Source organism: Molossus molossus, unplaced genomic scaffold (assembly GCF_014108415.1).
Source record: "Molossus molossus isolate mMolMol1 unplaced genomic scaffold, mMolMol1.p scaffold_m16_p_17, whole genome shotgun sequence".
Lineage (NCBI taxonomy): Eukaryota > Metazoa > Chordata > Mammalia > Chiroptera > Molossidae > Molossus > Molossus molossus.
The window spans coordinates 13,302,212-13,321,095 of record NW_023425352.1 but is presented as its reverse complement, the minus strand read 5'-3'; the positions used below and the strand labels follow the sequence as shown (position 1 = coordinate 13,321,095).

Here is an 18,884-nt window from a genome sequence, read left to right as displayed (position 1 = left end):
GGAATCTCATGAGCACCCCCCGTCATGGGCTCCGACACGGTAAGTGTGCTACACATTGGTGAAAAGGTATTTTTAACCTGCGCATCTAAAAGACACTTTTTTATTTTTTTTTTTTAAGTGTCTGTGACCTCGGGGAGGGTCCCTGGTAGATCACATCCCAGGCACACCTGGCTTTGGGGTGTGCTCGAACTTCAACAAGAAAGGCTTACGTCACTCAGATTGGCTGCATTCGTTTTCGCTCGGACAAACTCGGGCAGACCTAGAGTCATTGTGTACTGGTGTCTCGCATCCTCCCCGGCCGCTTTATAGAGGCGCTGGGCAAACAGAAGGAAAGAGAGAAAAGATGAGTCTGTGCGTCTGCGGTGCTGGAGGCCCCTCCCTCCTTCGCGGTCCCGAAACACGGCCGGAAAGGCCACTCGCTGAACCACCCCTTCAGCTTTGGGGAAGATGTTTCTTTCGATGCAGACAGTCTTGCATGAGTCAAATTGAGTGATAGGAAAGGAATACGTAAGAAATTGCAAGTTGCTTTTGATAGGGTTCAGGAAGTGATACCCCAAAACAGGGCACCTTGGAATATTGACTCTTGAGTTGAAGGAATTTGAAAAAAGCAGGTACTAGAAGGACACCCTCTGACTTCCTCCTGAAGCAGGCCATGAGACCCTCCAGTGAGGGGTGCCCTCCCTGTACCCGAGGAAAGGAGCATCCTTATCTCCGAGGACCAAGGGGCGCAGGACACAGAAAGGAATCTTTCTTGCTAAGTCCCCCCACTTCCCTACACTTCGCTGATACCCCTTGTCCCATCATATTTTCCCACCACTTCCTACTCTTCACCAAACCGAGTATAAAAACACTCAGGTGGAACCAAGTATTCATTTCCTCATGAAGGCTCCCCTACCACGTAAGGCTTATGCTAAATAAACTTTTCTGCTTTTCTCGTTAATCCGTCTCGTTACAGAGCCCCAGCCCAGACACTAAGATGGGTAAAGAAAAAGACAGTTTTTCCTCCCCTACACTCTGCTCCATGACAGTCTGAGGGAAGAAAAGCACACACAAGTTCTTCCCTTTGGGCTTTTCCCTCGCAGACTCAGCGCACAGACAAGACTCACACCGGGGAAGTTTAGGAGAAACTCTGCCCTGTGTGAGGGATGTTCCCAAACCATGGTCTGCATTCTTTACGAAAGCCCGGATCCTTCCACGGGCAAAACCACACAGTGTACCCTGTGTGGCCTCAGCCAGGACCAAAACATTTATTCCCATGATTAGAAATGGGCCCGTGGCTGCTGACTTCTTTCAGGTCAGGGGCCATCCTAAGAGGCTTTGTTACCCCATAGCATCCATCACAAATCAAGCAAGAAAGGTTCAAGAGGAATTGAAAACTGATAGCATCATTACATAAGCCCGCTGGGTGTCCTTGTCCCAAGGCTGTTTGCCTTGGGGTGAGAGTGGAAACTGAGAGGAACAGACAGATCTCAACTGACTCCTAAAAGTTAGAGTTCGAGGGAGGATCGTAAAAACGAACGATGAAGCAACATTTAATGGCGTGCCCAGCTCATTTACTATTTCAAGCTTGTTCGAGAGCCACTAAGAAGAAGTGTAACTGAAAAGATGGTTTTATGTAATGAGCTTCCTTTCCCCGCACCTCCCTCTGAAAGAAACAATGACGCGTAAACTGGGTGAACAATGAGGAAGATGAGGAGGTGGAAATTCGAGAAGCCTGGCCAACCACATACTCTAGATCTGCCCTTGACTAACCACAAATCCTCCCTACACTAACCATAAGAATGGCGGTGTCAACGCGGTTGGCCAGTGTTTGCTGACACAGAACAAATGAATGGCAGGATGAATGGCAGTGTGCTCCCGGTGGGTCTGGGCGGGGCCTGAGGCTCAGCATCTCTGAGCCCGCCAGTCCGTGGCTGCTCTGGGGCAGGACTGCAGACTTACCCCGATTCCCACCTGGGCCGTCCCTCCTTCTGGGAAACACTTCGGCTCTGTATAATGACGTTCTCTTCTCCTGACCTTCATGCAAACACGCAAACGCGTGTGCTTTCCACCACCTCCCCAAACCCGCACACGGTTACATGTATTGTTAACAATCTAGCAGTTTTTTTTTTTTAAAAATCCCAAAGCCACCAGGAGGAGCGTTTACCTCGTTCGTAATCTGGGTGCTGAGTTTCGCCTGGAGGAGGCTGGGTGTGTCGGGCACGGCTGTGTACCTGAACGTCTGGGGGTGCTGACGGTATTTACTCTGCAGTCACACGAGAAGAGACGAGAGGACGCGGTGAGATATGAACCCAGAGGAAGAACCAGCTCTTGAAATGCTAGTTTTTAAACCCCATTTCGCAAAGGCTGTTAGTCTGCTAGCTGGAATCTAGTCTCTCACTTGCTCTGATGACCTCAGAACCCAGTGGGGAGGAGAAGCAGAGGGGAGCAGAGGACAGACCGACTCAGATGCTTACCACAGAAAACGGACAGCTAGTCTTTTGTCATGAACATAACTACTGAAATGCAAGGTTTGCTCCCAACTTTTGTTCACTGCGGATCCGGGGCTCCCCAGCTTTGGGAACGTACCAGAAACACCTGTGCAGCTTAAAATGTGTAGACCTAGGCCTGTACCCACCCCAGGAGATTGGGATTCAGTCAATTGTCGGTAGACTCCAAGCTCCGAATTTTTTTTTTTTTTTTTTTTTGTGCTCCACAGAGGATTTGGATGCACCACAAGGTTTAGAAACCACTTGCTTTACAGAGTTCATTGGAAAAGCAAGGCACAAAGTTAAATCTAAAACTTAGGCTGATTCCATTTGCCCAGAGCACCTAATCGACATGTAAGCAAGATGTAAGCCCACCTGATGCACCCGGGCTGGCCACTGACCACCTTCACTTCAGGGCCTCCCATTATGCCCTCCTGTCCTTGACCTAGCATGAAGGGAAGTCCCAGAGCCCTCTCATGGGGGAGCAAGGTGCCTCGGGGTTCAAAAAGCTTAGAAATCTAGACTTCTGTATTTTTACCAGAAATGATTACCAAGGTTAGAGCAACCATTTCATTTGCATCCACGGTGCTTAGATCATTGCTAATCCTCACTAAAACTAAACAAAGGACGCATGAGTATCCTCATTTGACGGATTAGGAAGCTAAGGCTCAGGGAGGTTAGGTGACTGGCTTGAAGTCACACAGCAAATGAGTGCCGGTCTGGAATTTCAGCCTCCATCCATCTGTTGGTCTCCAAAGCCTACCCTCTTTACAGGGAACCACAGGGCCAGTCTCCTAAAGGCCACGGGAAAGTGCATCTCATAAATCAGTGTGACCAGTGGATAATTATTATATGTCAATAGGGGAGCTGTCTTTAATGACCTTTGGTCTGAATGGAGAACCCAGAGAGAAAAGAGGCCGGGCAAGAGGTTCCCCACAAGTCGCCAGTGTTAATCGTGTGACATGTAACTCACTTCCCCAGTAAAAAAACAGAATAAAGTGATGGCCGTGCAACAACCTTTGCTGTAGAAATACACTCGGCACCCCTCACCCCTGCCAGTCCCAGTTACCTCACTGATGAGTTCAGATGCTCTCTTTCTCCCTTCAATCTCTAATGTGCCTGGAATGACACAGGCAACACCTCGCATGAAGTTCAAGTCCGACCGGTACACGTTCTACAAAGAACACCACCAGGAATCAAAACAGGCAAACTCCCAGAACAAGGAAGCAGAGAAGCCGGAGGACCCAGGGCAGGACAGCGCTGCAGCTAGAGGCTGAGGCCTAACCAGTCTCTCTGGATGCCTCATACCAGCCAACGCACTTCAGAAATGCTCGTGGGGAGAACGAATGCTGGCTGGTGGTTAGAAAGTCAGCTGTCTAGGGGCCAATGTGGAAATGGTCTAATGGGTGGGGGTGCGTGTGGCTGCCTGAGTGATTTGGCCTGACGGTTTAAAGGGTCCCCGAGCACACTCCCCTCACCCACAGAGGGACTGCTGGGCACGATGCCTTCGGAGAGCGAACACGGCCAGAGGCAGGGCAAGCGAGGGCTTGCTCCAGTGGCAAAGGGCCCCCACGCTGAACCTGGCAGCTCCCCGTTCCCACAGCTGCTCCGCGGTTCCTGACAGTCTCTGTCACTCAGTAAGCGCTGTCCATGGCACGAAATCTGAGCAGACGCCAGATACCCAGATCTGGGTGCCGCTGGGCCCGCAGGCCCTGCCAAACCAGGAAGCAGGGCCGGTGGAGCCACCTTTTCTGACACGGGCCCATTGCCGCACATCTCCCGCACGAAAACCCAGCAAGCTGGGGAGCCAGCTGAGTGCCAAACGGGCTGCTGCTGCCCGTTGGGGTGAGGTGTCTGGTATCTCTCCGGGAGTGAGGAGATCCTCAACACCTCCGCCCCGGGCCGGCCTGCTTCAGAAAACGGAGGTGGGAGCCACAGATACGCATCCACACTTGGGACCCCCTCCTTACAGCTGTGCGGCCGCGGGCCAGCTGTCCACTCCTGTGAGCCTCACTATCCTTTCTCTGTAAAATGGGACAAAGACTACTGGTCCAGGGTCATTCTGGAGTTTAAATGGATAACGCGTGAAAACACCATGCTCAGAATTCTGCAGAAATGCACCGTGAAGGCTGGTTGTGATTAGATCTGTGCAGTTGCGCTTCTTATTGAGAGCTAGGCGGGAACACAGGGGTGGCATTTCAAAAGAAACCCAGGATTCGGATTTCTCTTCTCTGGAGCACCCCTCCCCCACCAAAGGACCTGCCAGGTCACTGCCTTGTGGGCAAATCGGAGAGGAAAGAGGCCTGAGAGAGAGGCCAGGTCTCCCTACCTCACTCTGCAACTTGTGAGCTTTCTTGGCGCAGCTGAGCCTCAGGTCTTCCGCCAAGGACGTGTGCTGGGGCAGCGGGCGCCGGTAGTCCTGGTCGCTGGCCAGGCTCTGAGCCTTCTTGGCATGCACCAGGGTTACCATGTCCAGTGGCAGATGGAACTGCGCCTTTGAGCTTTCGAAGCCTTTCTTGTAATTCACCTAGAGGGGCAGATAGAGCAACAGTGGCTATTTCAAAGCCACCATTCACCTCAGGAACATCAGGGACAGCGATGGCCATGCCACTGTCCTAGGTAAGCCTGTGGGACATTCTTGGCAGGGCCAGGGTTCCTCTCTTTGAGGACCAGCTTAATAAGCTGGACTGTCATCTCCAGGTTCTAATGCTCACCACTCAGCTCCTGGAGTTCCCTCATGTGGGTGACAAAGACCCCTGGTTCCCCCAGTGGAGAAGACACAGAAGTTCAAGGGACAGATAAAATGTCAATCATTTCCTTACTCCAGACTAGCTCTTCCCATTTTCCAGAGGAAAGGCGATGCATGGGTATCTGAGCCCTCCTTCACCTTCTCTAGTTCAGGTTCTAGACACAAGGGAGTTTCCTCTCAAGCTAGCTTATGAAGAGCTTCTTACAAGCATCAGATGCCCTCCTAGCAAACCCAAGAGCCAGGGTAGAGCCAGTTCAGAGGGGCAGGTATTCCCAAGAGCCCAATATGCATCCCGAGAGAGAAAGGGAGAGTCCCGTTTGCAGACCACAGGCTCCTAACGTTCCCGGGATGAGCTGTCTGCAGGTCTGGGAAGCTCACTCCAGGCTTCTTGGGAGTCAGATGCATAATCGCCACCTCTTCCTTCTCCATCCTTCCCATGGATTTCCCGAAGCTCCTGCCACTCCTGTCTAACCCCATAGTCCCATCTCCATGAACCCTCCCCTCACCCCTACCAGAAAGCCAAGGGCAACTCACACCCAACCTCATACTCTTAGGTCAGCATCCCAGATGGAACAATGTTAGAAACGGGGACACTGAGGCAGAGACTATGTGAAATCATGGGAAGAGCATGAGATGCGGAGCTCCGTGTCCTGACTCTGCCCCCTCCGAGCTGACCTTAGGTCTAGGTCCCCTTATCAGTAAAGCCAGGATGAATACACAGATGAAGTCCCTAGAGATAGTCTGGTGATTAAAAGAGACATTGCATGTAAAAGTGTTTGGTCCTCTGTAACATGTGGCCACGTATTAGATTTCATTGGCATGAGCCAACTCACACACATATGTGCCAGGGGACAGGGCGTGCACTTGTGCCGGCATCCAGAGGGGTGAAGTCAAGGGCTACAATCTGAGATGCCTCCAGGAGCCAGACAGGCAGCAAAAATGAGTGGAGGAGGAAGCAGGAGAGGAGGGAGTAGCTGCATGACCAGGAGGCATGACCTCTTCCAAATGGATCTCTCCGTAATCAATGGCATCATGTAGCTTTGAGGACTCCGGGTCCCGTTCTGGCCAGAAGTCCAGAACTTTTATGTAAAAAGTTCTGTTTTTAAAAGCTTGTAATTAATTCACTGCAGAGCAAACAAAACACTTCTGTGGTCTACGTCCAGACTTCGGGTCTCTTTTTGTGGCCACTGGACAAAATCATAGAATACCCGGCCTGGAAGGGAGTCAGGGGTCCGCCAGCCCAACCTCTCACTTGATGGAGGAAGAGGTGAAACCCAAAGGGACCTGACCATGCCAGAGAGCCAGGACAGAGCCAGCCCCCGCCACCCGCCACTGGAAGGACAAGGGGCAGCAGTTGGTTGCGCACAGAGGGGGCGGGGCAGCGCGGTTGCGGTCCCTCCCACTCACTTCACTCTGCAGCGAGCTGGCGTACACTGAATGCGCGAGGCTGATATCATCTTCCAAGCTCCGGGAGCCGAGCATCTGCCCTTTCATTTTCTCAAATGCCTCTTTGTATTTGTACTAAAGAGAAAGAGAACAGGAGAGAGTAACAGCTCGGGGACAAGGGACACGGAAAGGAAGAGGTGGGTACTGGGCGAACATGTTTTGTTCTTTTGACAGTCCCTGGGTGAGTTAAAAGAACCGCGGAGGAGTCGTCCAAAGGCCTATTCTTTCATATGCAAGACTCCCAATGACTAAAGGGCTGGGATGTGAAACGGCAGGACAAGTTCACACGTGGGCGGCCCCCACTGGAAGAAGGTGGGTGCGTTGTGAGCCGTCTCTTCACATGGACTCGCTGTAGGAAAACGCTTGGCGGAGGTGCATTTCCTCGGCCCAGGGTCCATATTGACAAAGCCTCTCGCTTTGTACCCCGGCCAGGGCGTTTTCTGTTGTAAGCTATGTTCTGTCTCACTGGTCGTTATGGGATGGCCCTAACACAGGCGATTGGGAGAGGAGCATATTATCCACAAGCAAACGGAGGCCGGGGTTAGGGGCAGAAGCATAAAGATCGATTGGTTAGTTCAACACCGTCTCAGTAATGGGGATGGATGCTCACGTCGCTGATGATTTCACCAGATGCCTTCGCTGCCTGGAACGGGATGGCGTCCAGTCTCAGTCTATACCCGCCGTCGCGGAGTTTGCTCCAGGACTCCTTATACCGTGTCTGTTGGGAGGATGCGAACACATCAAGACCTGTGACCTGGTGGTTTCCCAAACCCATGACCAAAACGGGAATCTGGTTGCCTGTGGGTTTTCCTCCCAGGTGGGAGTCAGAAACCATCGGGGCAGAAATCACCAAAGAGCTGATCCTGCCTCCCGCCCACCCTTGGGGGGAGGGGGCATGGGTGGGACATTAAAAAGCAAGAGCTTTGGAGGCAGACGGACCCAGATTTCTCTGAGCAGCAGGCTGACTGAATGGAGGCTTGGGGCCCTGTGTGCACGGCTCTTTATGCCGGATAAAGAGAACTCCGCTGTCTCTATCACAGCACAGGAGGGGCCTGACAGAGACTGTGGAGGTGAAGGCTCCCATGTCTCCTTGCCACAGCTGCTGGATATACTCACCTGTATTCTGATGCCCACATACCAGCTCCATGGTACAAATGCCCTTTGCACTAAGGCATTTCTCCTTGAAAATGACCTCGACTCTCCTGCAGGCCCAGCTACATAATTTGCAGAGCCCAGTGCAAATGAAAATGCGGGGCCCCTTGTTCAAAAAGATCACACATTTCAAGACGGTGATAGAGCATCACACCGCGCAGGGCCCTTCTGAGCACAGGATGCGGTACATCTGAGCAGGTCCCCTGAGGTCCCGTAATGAAAACCCGTGTCCTTCCACCAGCCTCACCTCACTGATATTCATGGCATTCAGCTTGGCCAGCAGGACTTCAGGGAGGTCTGCTGTCTGCGTGTAATGATGCTTTATGTTTTCTCCTTGTTCCCTGTATAACCTCTGTAGGTGGAGAGAGGTTTTGCATGAAACCCTGAAGCTTCCCCCACACAGCCATCAGCCAAGTTAAAGTCCAAGGGACAAGGGCGCTGCACCTGCCACCTCCCCACAGGACAGGATCACAGGCGCCCTGCCTCTGTCTAGATTTCACAGCTAGCACGGTGACATGTGCTTCGTGCTCTCCCAAGTTCTGCATCCCCGCTCAGACACGGCAGGCTGAAACTTCGCCCTGGGTTAACGCTCTACCTGGAGCACCCTGCTGAGATGGGTGTCAGACGGCAAATGAGGTCTAGTTAACATCCATAATTTTGTTATTAACTATAAGCTAAGAGAGGGCATCAAAATTCAGGAGGCCTGAGAGACGATGGCTCTTCCACAGGTGAGGTTTTCCCCGGACTTACTTCAAAATACTGTGGGATGCACCCCCTCCCATCACAAGGATTCCCGTGCCAATAACTGCCTCCTGAGCGGGTCTGGGGCACTATTCACCCAGAATTCTGATCTGGGCTACGACATTCTACTAGCGAGCAGTGATACATGGAGTTGGCATCAGCCACCGGAGAAAGTTTCTAAACCAGGCCTTTTTTCCATCCCAAATCTTATCTGGTGTGTCCAAGTTTCTATGCATCACAGCAGTGCCCCCTAGAGCTGGTTAGGGTAAGGAAGAAGCAGGTATTGTTTTCCTTTATACAAAAGTTCTTGTTTCTCAGAATTCAATTGGATTCTGATGAGCGCATTATCAGGATATGGTAAATCCCCAAACCTATACATTTAGGTCAATCATCCCAGGTGTATTCTGATAGGTGCTCGGGGCCCTTTCAGAATAGCTGTCGGACAAGGCACAGCCAGAGCCGTCGGGAAACAAGGGAGAGAACTGTGAAACCTCTCCCCGCACAGTTGTACATCTCCCTCGAGGCAAGCTGGACGATTTGGAGATATTTAAAAGGCGTATCTGCCCTGCACAGAGATCCACGGACCTTTCTCAGTAGAATCAGCCGAAGCAGGCTGATTCATGTCCTGACGTGACTTTCTATAGGACTTCATCATCCAAACTGGTCTCCAGTGAACCCTGTGCTGACAGGGCAGAAGGCCACACCTTGGTGCACCTCCATTGAGAATACGGGAAAGGGCTTGATAGTTCAGTCTAACGTACGCACACGAGATCCAAAGCACTTTCAAAGCCTTTGGGAAAGTCCAAGAGGAAGAATTCCTGCCCTTGGGTCCCAAGGAGCCCTGAGAGTAGCTTCAGTGTGCCAATTACAGAGAATTTCACCTACAAGTTCCAGTTCTGAAAACAATGCTTTAAAACGAAAGGAGCGGGGGACAGGCCCCACCACAGACAAATCTTCGAGACACACAAATAGGAAAAAATGAGCACAGGGCAGTGGGGTGGCGGAGCCCCAGTTGGCATCCTAAGAGCATAACACCCCACCTGCATCCTAATGAGGACGCACCCCGCTAAGGTGAGCCTCGGTGAAGGGCAAGAAGCTCCTTCATCCTTAGAACAGCAGAAGGAGCAAGCCAAGAACCCTCGGCTTCAATCACAGTGTTGAAAGGCGCGCCCACTCTTAGAGTCATAATGTATATACATTATCGCTTACATCCACTGCTTGGGTATAGCTAATTCTGGCCTGGACCATCTCCGGAGTGTCTTTAATACTGGTAAACTTCAAAGCATCTGGATGCTGACGGTACTTCTTCTGTTGAGCAGAAAAAAGATCAAAGCTGTGAATTTTGTGCCTCTCTTTCATGCCATTTGAAAGAGAAAATCATAGGTTGCTTGAGATTAGAGTGAATTTGTGAACATAATTATTATTCGGCTTCCTCCATCTTTATATCCTCGGTGACTCCAGGTTAATATTTGTTTCCATTTAAGAATAACCTCGTGTCAATTAACATTAAAGTATGTCTACCTGGTGCAAAGAAAGCATCTCAGAATTAGGTTACACCAGTAAAATACCGCGGGACGCACACTTAGGGAAGGATTTTTTTCTATAGGCTTCAAATACCGTTGTTTACATATCTTAGCTGGAGTCTCCCAAGCAAGAAAGAACAATCAGAGTTACATTTATCGCCTGAAGCTTTCTAATTTTCTTTTCACAGAAGGACTTTATCAGAGACGATCACAGTCAAAACTTCCGCATTTAACAGTTAGTGACTGTATACTAGCTGGTCACTTTTACACCGGGTTCAGTTAACATATGCAGTCATTCCTAAAAACAACAAGGAAAAGGGTGGTAGGACTCATTCTACGGTTTGAACGACACTGAGACACCAAAATCGCAAAAAACTCAAATGCTGGCGGAGACCTATACACCCAATTTTGCTTCTAAAACCAAGTCCTGTTTGAATTAATTCCTGTCTGTTTTTTCAATCAAAGTACCTTTCCAGGAGACTAGAGCGGTTGCCACCTTCCTGGAATTGCCAAGTGCGTCTGTTCTCAAATCAAACGATTACTAAACACGTCCTCGTTGGGTTTTTGTATACTGGGTTGTCTTAAGAAGACACGGCCCAATATCCACCACCTGTCTTTGTAAATAACGTTTTATTGGAACATGGCCATGCTCATTCATCTCTGGACCGTCTGTGGCCGCTTTCATGCTACAGTGGCAGAGTTGAGCTGTCGCGACAGAAACCGCGCAGACCACAAAGTCAAGCATAGGTAATATGTGGTCCTTCCCAAAAATGGTTTGCTGACGGCTGCTTGAAATGACAGGTGCGTGTGCATCTTGGGGCTCTTTCGACAGAGCCTCACATTCTGTCTGAAAGTTCAGAGGTCAACCCAATTGGACACTGAACCGGAAGCACGCCAACCTGAAATGAGATGGTTGGGGAAGGTTGCGGAGAGGTGTCTGGGCTTCCGGAAGCTTGAGGACACGTGGGAAGCATGGAAGGTGAGCGAATGTGTTAGTAAGTCCGCAAACCGAGGCGAGACACTAAGACCGTCATAGGATAAACAGTCCCAGCACGATCCCTTGGCTGCCAGGCTAAGAGGCACGAAGGCATCGCCGTGATGTCTAAATTACGTGTATAACGTTCTTTAGTCTTTGTGTCTTGTTATGAGTGGGCCCCATACACAGAGTCTGGGACCGTGAACCCTCACACCTACATGTCTGTTCCCGTGAGTTTCCCACGTGCGTCCTCCTGACACGGCCTTTCCTAATTGGCCTGAACCACCCAGAGCAGTACAGTCTCCACCGAGCCCAGGGTCTTCCGAGCCTCGCGTGTTGACTAACATTCCTAAAAATTAGGCCCATCAGAGTGAGCCCACTTTCGAAATCTGCTGTGCCATGTCACGTAACTAGAAGGCTCTTCTACTGAAAAATACCAATGCTGGTAAGTGTGTTTCAAAAGTCAACAAAGGTGTCTTTTTTTTTGTACGTGCCCCTAGCAGAAACTGAACCTGGGACTCTCTGGTCTGCAGGCCAACGCTCCAACCGCTGAGCCAAACTGGCCAGAAAATATAGGTGTCTGTTTTAACGATACATTCTGTCTCCTCCTGGGTCCTAGGTGGCTCATTGCTGTGGCTGAAGTCTTCTGGGGACATGGCCACTATGATCCCCATCCAGAAAAGCCAAGAAGGACCAGGCTACTCTGAAGGCAACTGAACAGCCGCTCACTGGGGCAAGTCCCCCTCCCAACAGACAGGGCGGGTGGCTTTGGGTTGTTTCGGGGTATGCAGCCTCCGGGAGCCTGAGCCCAGGACAGCTGCCCGCCGTGTCTAGTCCAGTGGGTGGCCACCTCTCGGCAATGTCTGGAATTATTTTTAGTTGTCATCACTGCGCAGCGGGTGCCACCGGCCTCTAGTGAACAGACGCCGGGGATGCTGCCCAACATCCTACAAGGCCCAGAGCAGTCCCCACAACGAAGATGACAATGTCAATAGCGCCGAGGCTGAGAAACCCTGATCTGTTCAATGATGCCGTCCTAAATGTGAGGACGTGCCCCCTTTATGAAGCCGGAATGCTACATATATAGGGACTCCCCAACAGGAGAGAACCCTGTCACATGTTTGACACCTCATGAATATTCAAAAGCTGTTTACATGATGGCAGCAAGAATGGGAAAAATGTGCGTAAACTCACAAAAGGGCTTTCTGGGAGCCATAAATGTGTCTTTTCATCATCTCTCCCGCGTGTCCCTTCATTAAAAAGGTAAGTTAGTGGGTAGCCATTGAGCCCTCGTTTGATTGTCATTATTATTCATAATATCACTTGTCACCCACTTTGTTTTTGCCGGGGCTGTCCGGGGGGGCCCCCACCAGCGTGTGTTTGGTACGGGGTTTCTCTCTAATTGCCAGCCCTAGTCTGGGGCTTGCGGTCTTTCATGTAGCTTTGCCTTCTTCTTTGCCGTCTGAGTGGAAATTATTTTAATTTCATACAGAAGTGCCGCGTGCCTGATGCAGCCAGGCCTGCTGCCCGCTGTCCGCCGTCAGGAAATCTCACCTCGCTAATGAGTTCTCCTGCCTTCTTCGCCTGCTCCACGTTTAACGACCCGGTGGCGACCCAGCCCGCGCCTTTCATCCACTTCACATCTGCCCTGTATTGGTTCTGACAAAGGGGGGGGGAGAAAGCAGGCCATTGTTGGTACGCAGACATTTAAAGGGCTATTAACAGCTCCCGAGGCAGCCTTGGTGACAGCTGAGCCACGCGACAGGCCACTTTTGTCTTGTCCATTTCTGCACAGTCACAGGTAAGGCTCCAAAAGGTAAATTAATTTCCCCTTTAATTGGAGCCGGCCTGCAGGTGGACGGTGGGCCCCACCCAGCTGCCAGGGCTGGAGAGGGAGGGGCTGAGCCAGCCCGGGCCCTCATTAGGGACTCCAGTCTACCTCGGAGGAAGGAGCGTTCCCCTTGTCTGCTGTCCCCCATCTCCTTGTTTAAAATGACATGCCGGGGAGAAGAAAATGATAATTCACAACAGAACCCAGGTGGGGAGCTAGTTGAGGGAATTTCACAAGACAGCCGGGGCTCTCCACGGTGCCGAATCCTTCCGCCGCACCTCACCTCGGGGCGGGAGGGTGGGGGTGGATTTCTCATCTCCTTGCTTGCCAGGGAAGGAGTAGTTTTAATGAAAAGCCATTAAATGGACACTGGTCTAAAACCAGCGTACCCCTATCTATCCTGAAACAGCTCTACCTGCAAGGGTGCGTCCACAGAGCACCCAGCCCACCCCGCGTAACCGCTGCTGCTGCTGACCTGCCTTCTCAGTTCACCCCCTTTCTCCCACAAGCGTCAACCGGGGATGAAAGAAAACAGAACCAGGTGGGGAATACAAGGAGACGGGGGAGAGGGTCGTTGACTATTCTAAAAACAGGGGCTCCTAACGTTGGAGTGAGCACCAGAGATGCCCTCCTACAGGATGCCACGGTTAAGAAGGGCACAAAGACATCTCTCCTCCTGGCAATCAAAAGAAACATGGAAAACGCATGCAGATCAGAAGTCCAGGAAGAAAAAAGTAGCTTCCTGATTTTCTGTTTAGTCACAGTGAATTTATAATGGGCATACCTGGCATGAGTTAAGCCACCAGGAAGCTGACCGAGGGACCCAGAAACAGGTATCCCGTGACTATGAACCATTGTCTGGGAGGGTCTGGGGAACCCTCGCACCAACCCTGGGAGACACACACCCACGGAGCTTACGTCGCTCTGTAAGCTGTAAGCCTTCTTGGCCCATTCCACCTTCATGTCCGTGGGCAAAGCCGTGAAGTGGCGCGACGCCGTCCTGTAGCCTCTGTCGGTGGCTAAATGCTGAGCCTTGCGGGCATGCACAAGGTGGACCATGTCTAGGGAGACGTGGCACTGGGATTTGGTGTCCTCGAATCCCTTTTTGTACTCCCGGTCACTCTGCAGCTTGGACATTTGCAGCGAGTGGCTCATCTGCGCGTCGCCCTGCGCACCCTGGGCCCCGATGAGCCTCCCTCTGGACCTCTCATAATCCTCCTTGTACTTCACCTGGGTGAGGGGAGGAGACCAGAGGGAGATCAGGATCTCCTACCGGAATGGGGATGCTTCAAACCACAGCTGGGGGAGTGGAACACGGCCTAACGGGATCCTCACAGAATTAGTGGCATGAAAGGTCTGCCCCCTCGGAACAGCCTGAGATAACATCCGCCTGCTCCGACTGCTCGTTATCCCCGTTCCACCGGCTGCCAGAGAGCTCCCAGCCTCAGAATGCTCGGCCCCAGACCTGTGTTCGCCCAGCGTCTGGGTGCACTTCCATCTTCTGTCTATATTATTTGCCACCACTCTCCCTGGATTTATTTATTTACCTATGTTTATTTATTGTAATGTTTTTATTTATTTTTTAGAGAGAGAGAAAGGGAGAGATAGAAACATCAATTGGCTGCCTCCTGCGCGCCCCCTACTGGGGATCGAGCCCGAAACCTGGCATGTGTCCTCTGAGCCAGGCTGGGCTGGTCTGTAAAGTGGCACCCGCTTGTGTCGGAATGTAAGTCAGCGGCATCACCGAGCCCCTGTTTGGTTCAGCTGATGTCTCTCTATATGTGTGTACATATAACACATGCATAACATACGTGGATATAGAGGACATGTAGTGTGTATCCATTGATGATGTAAACGGCAGGATTCGTGGGGTCACGTACAAGCTGGGGACCGACTCACCTCGCTGGCCAGGTCCCTCTTGGCTTTGGCTGCCAGGAAGGCCAAGGAGTCAAGTCGCAACTCAAAGCCTTTTGCCTTCTGGTTTTCCCAGCTGCTCTTGTACAGTTTCTAAGGGGTTTCGAGAAAAGAGACCATCCTCACATGAGAGGGCTCCCCAGACTCTGTCACGACCTCTCCAGGAGGCAAACACCGATTAAGTCCTTCCCAGAAACCCTGTAACCTGGACACCACCAGGCCTTCCTGTTCCTTCCTTAAGGCCTCTTGCTACACATGGCTTCTACCAAGAGAGGCAGACATTAACTCCAGAAGCCGTGAACACTCTAGGAGTCTTCGTGGGCGTCTCGTACACGTGCCAAAGGTGGAACACCGTGGCCCAGCACGCAGCCACGGTTCTGAAGTCGTCCTCCAGCTCCGCCCGCACCCGCCCTCCTGCCGTGCCCGGTGCCCGCTCCTCTCTCCGTCCCTGCAGCCTAGCCCCCTGGGTCTCCTCACTTCTCCCATCCCCTCTCCGGCCTCCGCCGCCAGGCACCAGTTCTTTCTCCTGGAAGGCTCCCCTGCCTTTCTGTGTGTGAATCAGTGCATCCTCGGCTGCTCCCTCTAATTCTTTCCTCTGCCCATGGATCAGATCAAGACGCAGAGACCTGGGAGCTGAGTGAAGAGCTAAGGCCCCTCCTCAGAAGACGCAGTCGGGGAAGCTGGGACGACACATCCTTTTGTGCATAAATGTAGAGCTACCCTGCGTGCAGTCCACCGAGTGCTTTCTGTATATGATCAGCCCATTGCAGCTTCATGACAACCCAGGAGGAAGGGACGAGTGCTACCCTCAGTCTGCCAGTTGGACAACTGAGAGCAAAGGACTTACCCAAAGTCACACACCTAGTAAGGATCAACCCAGGTGGTCTGGAGCCAACACCCGAGCTCCTCCTCACGCCCCCTATGCCACTGCTCCAACCCCGAGATGACCACTGCCCCCGCATCATACCAGGAGGCTCAAGCCCCCACCCGTTCATTCCTACAGAAGGTTGTCCTCCCCGTAAGACACTGGTCAGGAACAAGTCTGCTAGACGAGCTATTTACGACGACCAGGTGAATGCCACCTGAGCTGACACACCGACCCGGCTGGCCGGGCTTGCGCCCAGGTGCCTGCACGGAGCAGCAGGCCCGCGAGCCGTACCTCGCTGAGACAGGCGGCATTGGCCCGGGCCTGCAGGAACAGCGGCTCGTCTTTGCTGATGCTGTACTGGTGCAGCGACTGCTCGTTTCCTGCCTTGTAGGCCACCTGTCGGGAGAGAGAGCTGGGTCAGGGGCAGGCGGCGGGCAGATGGCTGGCGTGGCATCACTCAACGGCTCTTCACGTCTGCTTGGCTCTTCTGTGACTTGCCTGGGAGGTCCTTACAAAGCCACCCAGACCAGACAGTGGCCGGAAGGACACAGTAAAGGAGGCTTAAGGTAGGAGAGATGACAGGAGGAGGAGAAGCAGTGAGGAGTTGAAAGAAGAATGTGGCCCAGGAATGAACCCAAAAACCCCTCCAAGGTTTTTGTTCTCATCTTTTGTTTCCCTTGAGAAGACACTGACTTCCCCACGCTGTTCTCAGTAAATAACCCACTGGAGCCCGGCCATTGTGGCTCAGTGGCTGAGCGTCGACCATGCACCAAGAGGTCACCGGTTCAATTCCTGGTCGTGGCACATGCCCAGGTTGTGGGCCCGATCCCCAATGGGGGCACGTAGGAGGCAGCCAATCGATGTTCTCTCTCATCAATGTTTCTATCTCTCTCCCTCTCTCTTCCCCTCTAAAATCAATAAAGAAAAGAAAAAAGAAAGAAAATAACCCACCAGAGAGCTCAAACGAGCACGGACTCCTCAAGTAGGAAAAAGAAGCAGCACGCTCTGCCTCCCGCACCCCCATAATCAACTCTAAAGCATTCACAGGTCTGACACCTGCAAAGTGAGCAGCGGCCAAAACGACACATGAGCCAACATCTCCACGGGAAACGTATTCACACTCCTCTTCCTCTCTCCCCTTCCCTCCCACCCCCCAACATGAGTTTCCCAACAGGGGCTTTCTGCTGCCTCGCCCTGTTGGTAGCATCCCTTCTGGCGGGTGAACCTGCGCCCGCGGGAGGCAAAGCCAGGGAGTCCTGACCGGACCATGGCGACGACGGCACCTGCTCGGTGCAGGCTCGCAGCAGTGTTGAACACTGGTGTGTACATAACACACGTGGACTTCCGCTGCTCTGCCCCCATGTGGGAGCCCACGTGGGCATGAAATGCACACAACCCACAGGCAAACCTCATCGTCCCCCGAGATAATGCTCTACTGGCTCCAGAATTACGGAGTGTCTGATGAGAGAGAGAGGAGAAAGGAAGAAGGAAGAAGGAAGTAGCAATAATGCAAGCTGAATCTAATCAGTTGGCCTCTCTCCCAGCAGCAACCAGGGAGGAGCGTGGTGGGCGAGGCAGGGAGGCCTGGTGCCCCATTCCCAGAGACAGCCGGGAAGCCTGCACAAAACCAGGCCCAGTCTATTTAAAGGGATGATTCTTTGTCGGTTGCTGGATCCCATCTGGGCAGCACCTGCTGCTGTCCCCGGAGGTTCCCAGGCTCATGACACAGCAGCTTGGTGGAGAAAGGGCAGCTGGGTACTCACCCCGCTCTGCAGCTCCTGGCTCCTCTTGGCGTGCTCCATCTGGGAGCTGTCGGCCACGCTGGTGAACTTCAGCTCATCCGCCCTCTGCCGATAGGTTTTCTGTTTTCAAAGAAAAGGGACCCCGTAGCATTAGGATCGGGCTGTCCCCCCCCCCCCCACACACACACACGTATACTCTCTGCGGCCCAAGCATTTCCTTGGGGGGGTGTTTCTGCTGGTCCTGCAGCTTAGACAGCACCACAGCCCTGAGACTGCCGGCCCCGGCGACACGGTGTTAGTGGCTACTCCTTCGTTGCTAGTCTACCATGTGTCCTGGGACGGGTCCGTTTCATAAATCTAGATCCGACCCGGGACAGGAAGTGTAGAGAGCTTGGACTTCACAGTTGAAGACCAAGGTCCGAATCTAGCCTGCTCCTCCTTCCAGCTCCATGACCTTGGGCACGTCACTTCATCATCTGAGCCACTCACGCGTTGCCCGTACAACGCAGAACCCGAGAGCAGCTGCCAGGCTTCCCCGAGCAGAGTCCGTGGACAGAGTAGGTGTCCACGACATTAACCATCACCATTATTCGTGGTGCCATCGTGACCATTAAAAAGCATCTGCTCTGCCCTGGCCGGTTTGGCTCAGTGGTTAGACCGTCGGCTTGCGGTCCAGAGAGACCCGGGTTTGGTTCCCGCTGGGGGCATGTACCTCGGTTGCAGTTTGTCCCCGGCCCTGGTTGGTCGTGAGGGTGGCAGCCACTCGATGTGTCCCTTTCACGTCGATGTTTCTCTCTCTCTCTCTCTCTCTCTCTCTCTCTCTCTCTCCCTCCCTCCCTCCCATTCTATCTGTACAAAAAATGGGAAGGTGTCCTCCGGTGAGGATGGAAAAAAAAAAAGCATCTGCTCTAAGAAAGGGACACACCAGGAGCCCCGGACAGAAGGCTGGCAGTCAGGGGCATTCATCCTCACAGCTTCTCAGTGTTCAAGGTCACCGAGGTCTTGTCCTCATAGTGCCACAGAGTAAGTGGAAAAATTTCAAATGTGCTCATTCCGTCCTCCCACAACCATAGAGGGAGCTTCTTGTCCTTCCTGGACGTTAGTTCCTCTGGCTTTTCCACCGGAGTTGCCAAAGTTGACGGGAAAGTGGTCGCTGGGGATGGCTCATTGCAGCCAAAGCTTCACATGGTGGGGAGATCAGAGAGGGCCAAGCACCCAGTGCTGTTGGCAAAAGGTTATAGGTACCAATTTTGAACCCCAAATAGGGATTGGAATATTCAAAACTCCAAAGCTCCTCCCTTTAGGGCAATAAAATGTTAGAGCCAATATTCCAGACACTTGCAATTTCCTTTCTAGTTCCATTGTGTTGAGTGGAAAACTCCTTCCCCACATAATTGAAGGAAGTGGCAATGCTTTTCCATGGTTGAATTCCCACTGATCCCAGACTCGGCGTTGGTCAAAGCACGTACTGGGG

At 52.4% G+C, this 18,884-nt stretch overlaps 1 protein-coding gene across 5 annotated transcripts in view; it reads right to left on the bottom strand.

The window, feature by feature from the left end:
• Positions 1-18,884, bottom strand: part of LOC118632432 (nebulin related anchoring protein) — a 67,331-nt gene that overhangs the window by 15,421 nt on the left and 33,026 nt on the right. For all 5 annotated transcript variants that reach the window (XM_036265544.1, XM_036265546.1, XM_036265543.1 and 2 more), the window contains 13 exons: positions 17,432-17,530; positions 15,960-16,064; positions 14,786-14,893; positions 13,805-14,116; positions 12,610-12,714; positions 9,766-9,864; positions 8,063-8,167; positions 7,274-7,381; positions 6,625-6,738; positions 4,798-4,995; positions 3,538-3,642; positions 2,147-2,245; positions 210-314 (listed from right to left, as the gene is read on the bottom strand). In XM_036265544.1, coding sequence (XP_036121437.1) covers positions 210-314; positions 2,147-2,245; positions 3,538-3,642; positions 4,798-4,995; positions 6,625-6,738; positions 7,274-7,381; positions 8,063-8,167; positions 9,766-9,864; positions 12,610-12,714; positions 13,805-14,116; positions 14,786-14,893; positions 15,960-16,064; positions 17,432-17,530 — 1,662 coding nt within the window. The remainder of the gene's footprint in view (positions 1-209; positions 315-2,146; positions 2,246-3,537; positions 3,643-4,797; positions 4,996-6,624; positions 6,739-7,273; positions 7,382-8,062; positions 8,168-9,765; positions 9,865-12,609; positions 12,715-13,804; positions 14,117-14,785; positions 14,894-15,959; positions 16,065-17,431; positions 17,531-18,884) is intronic.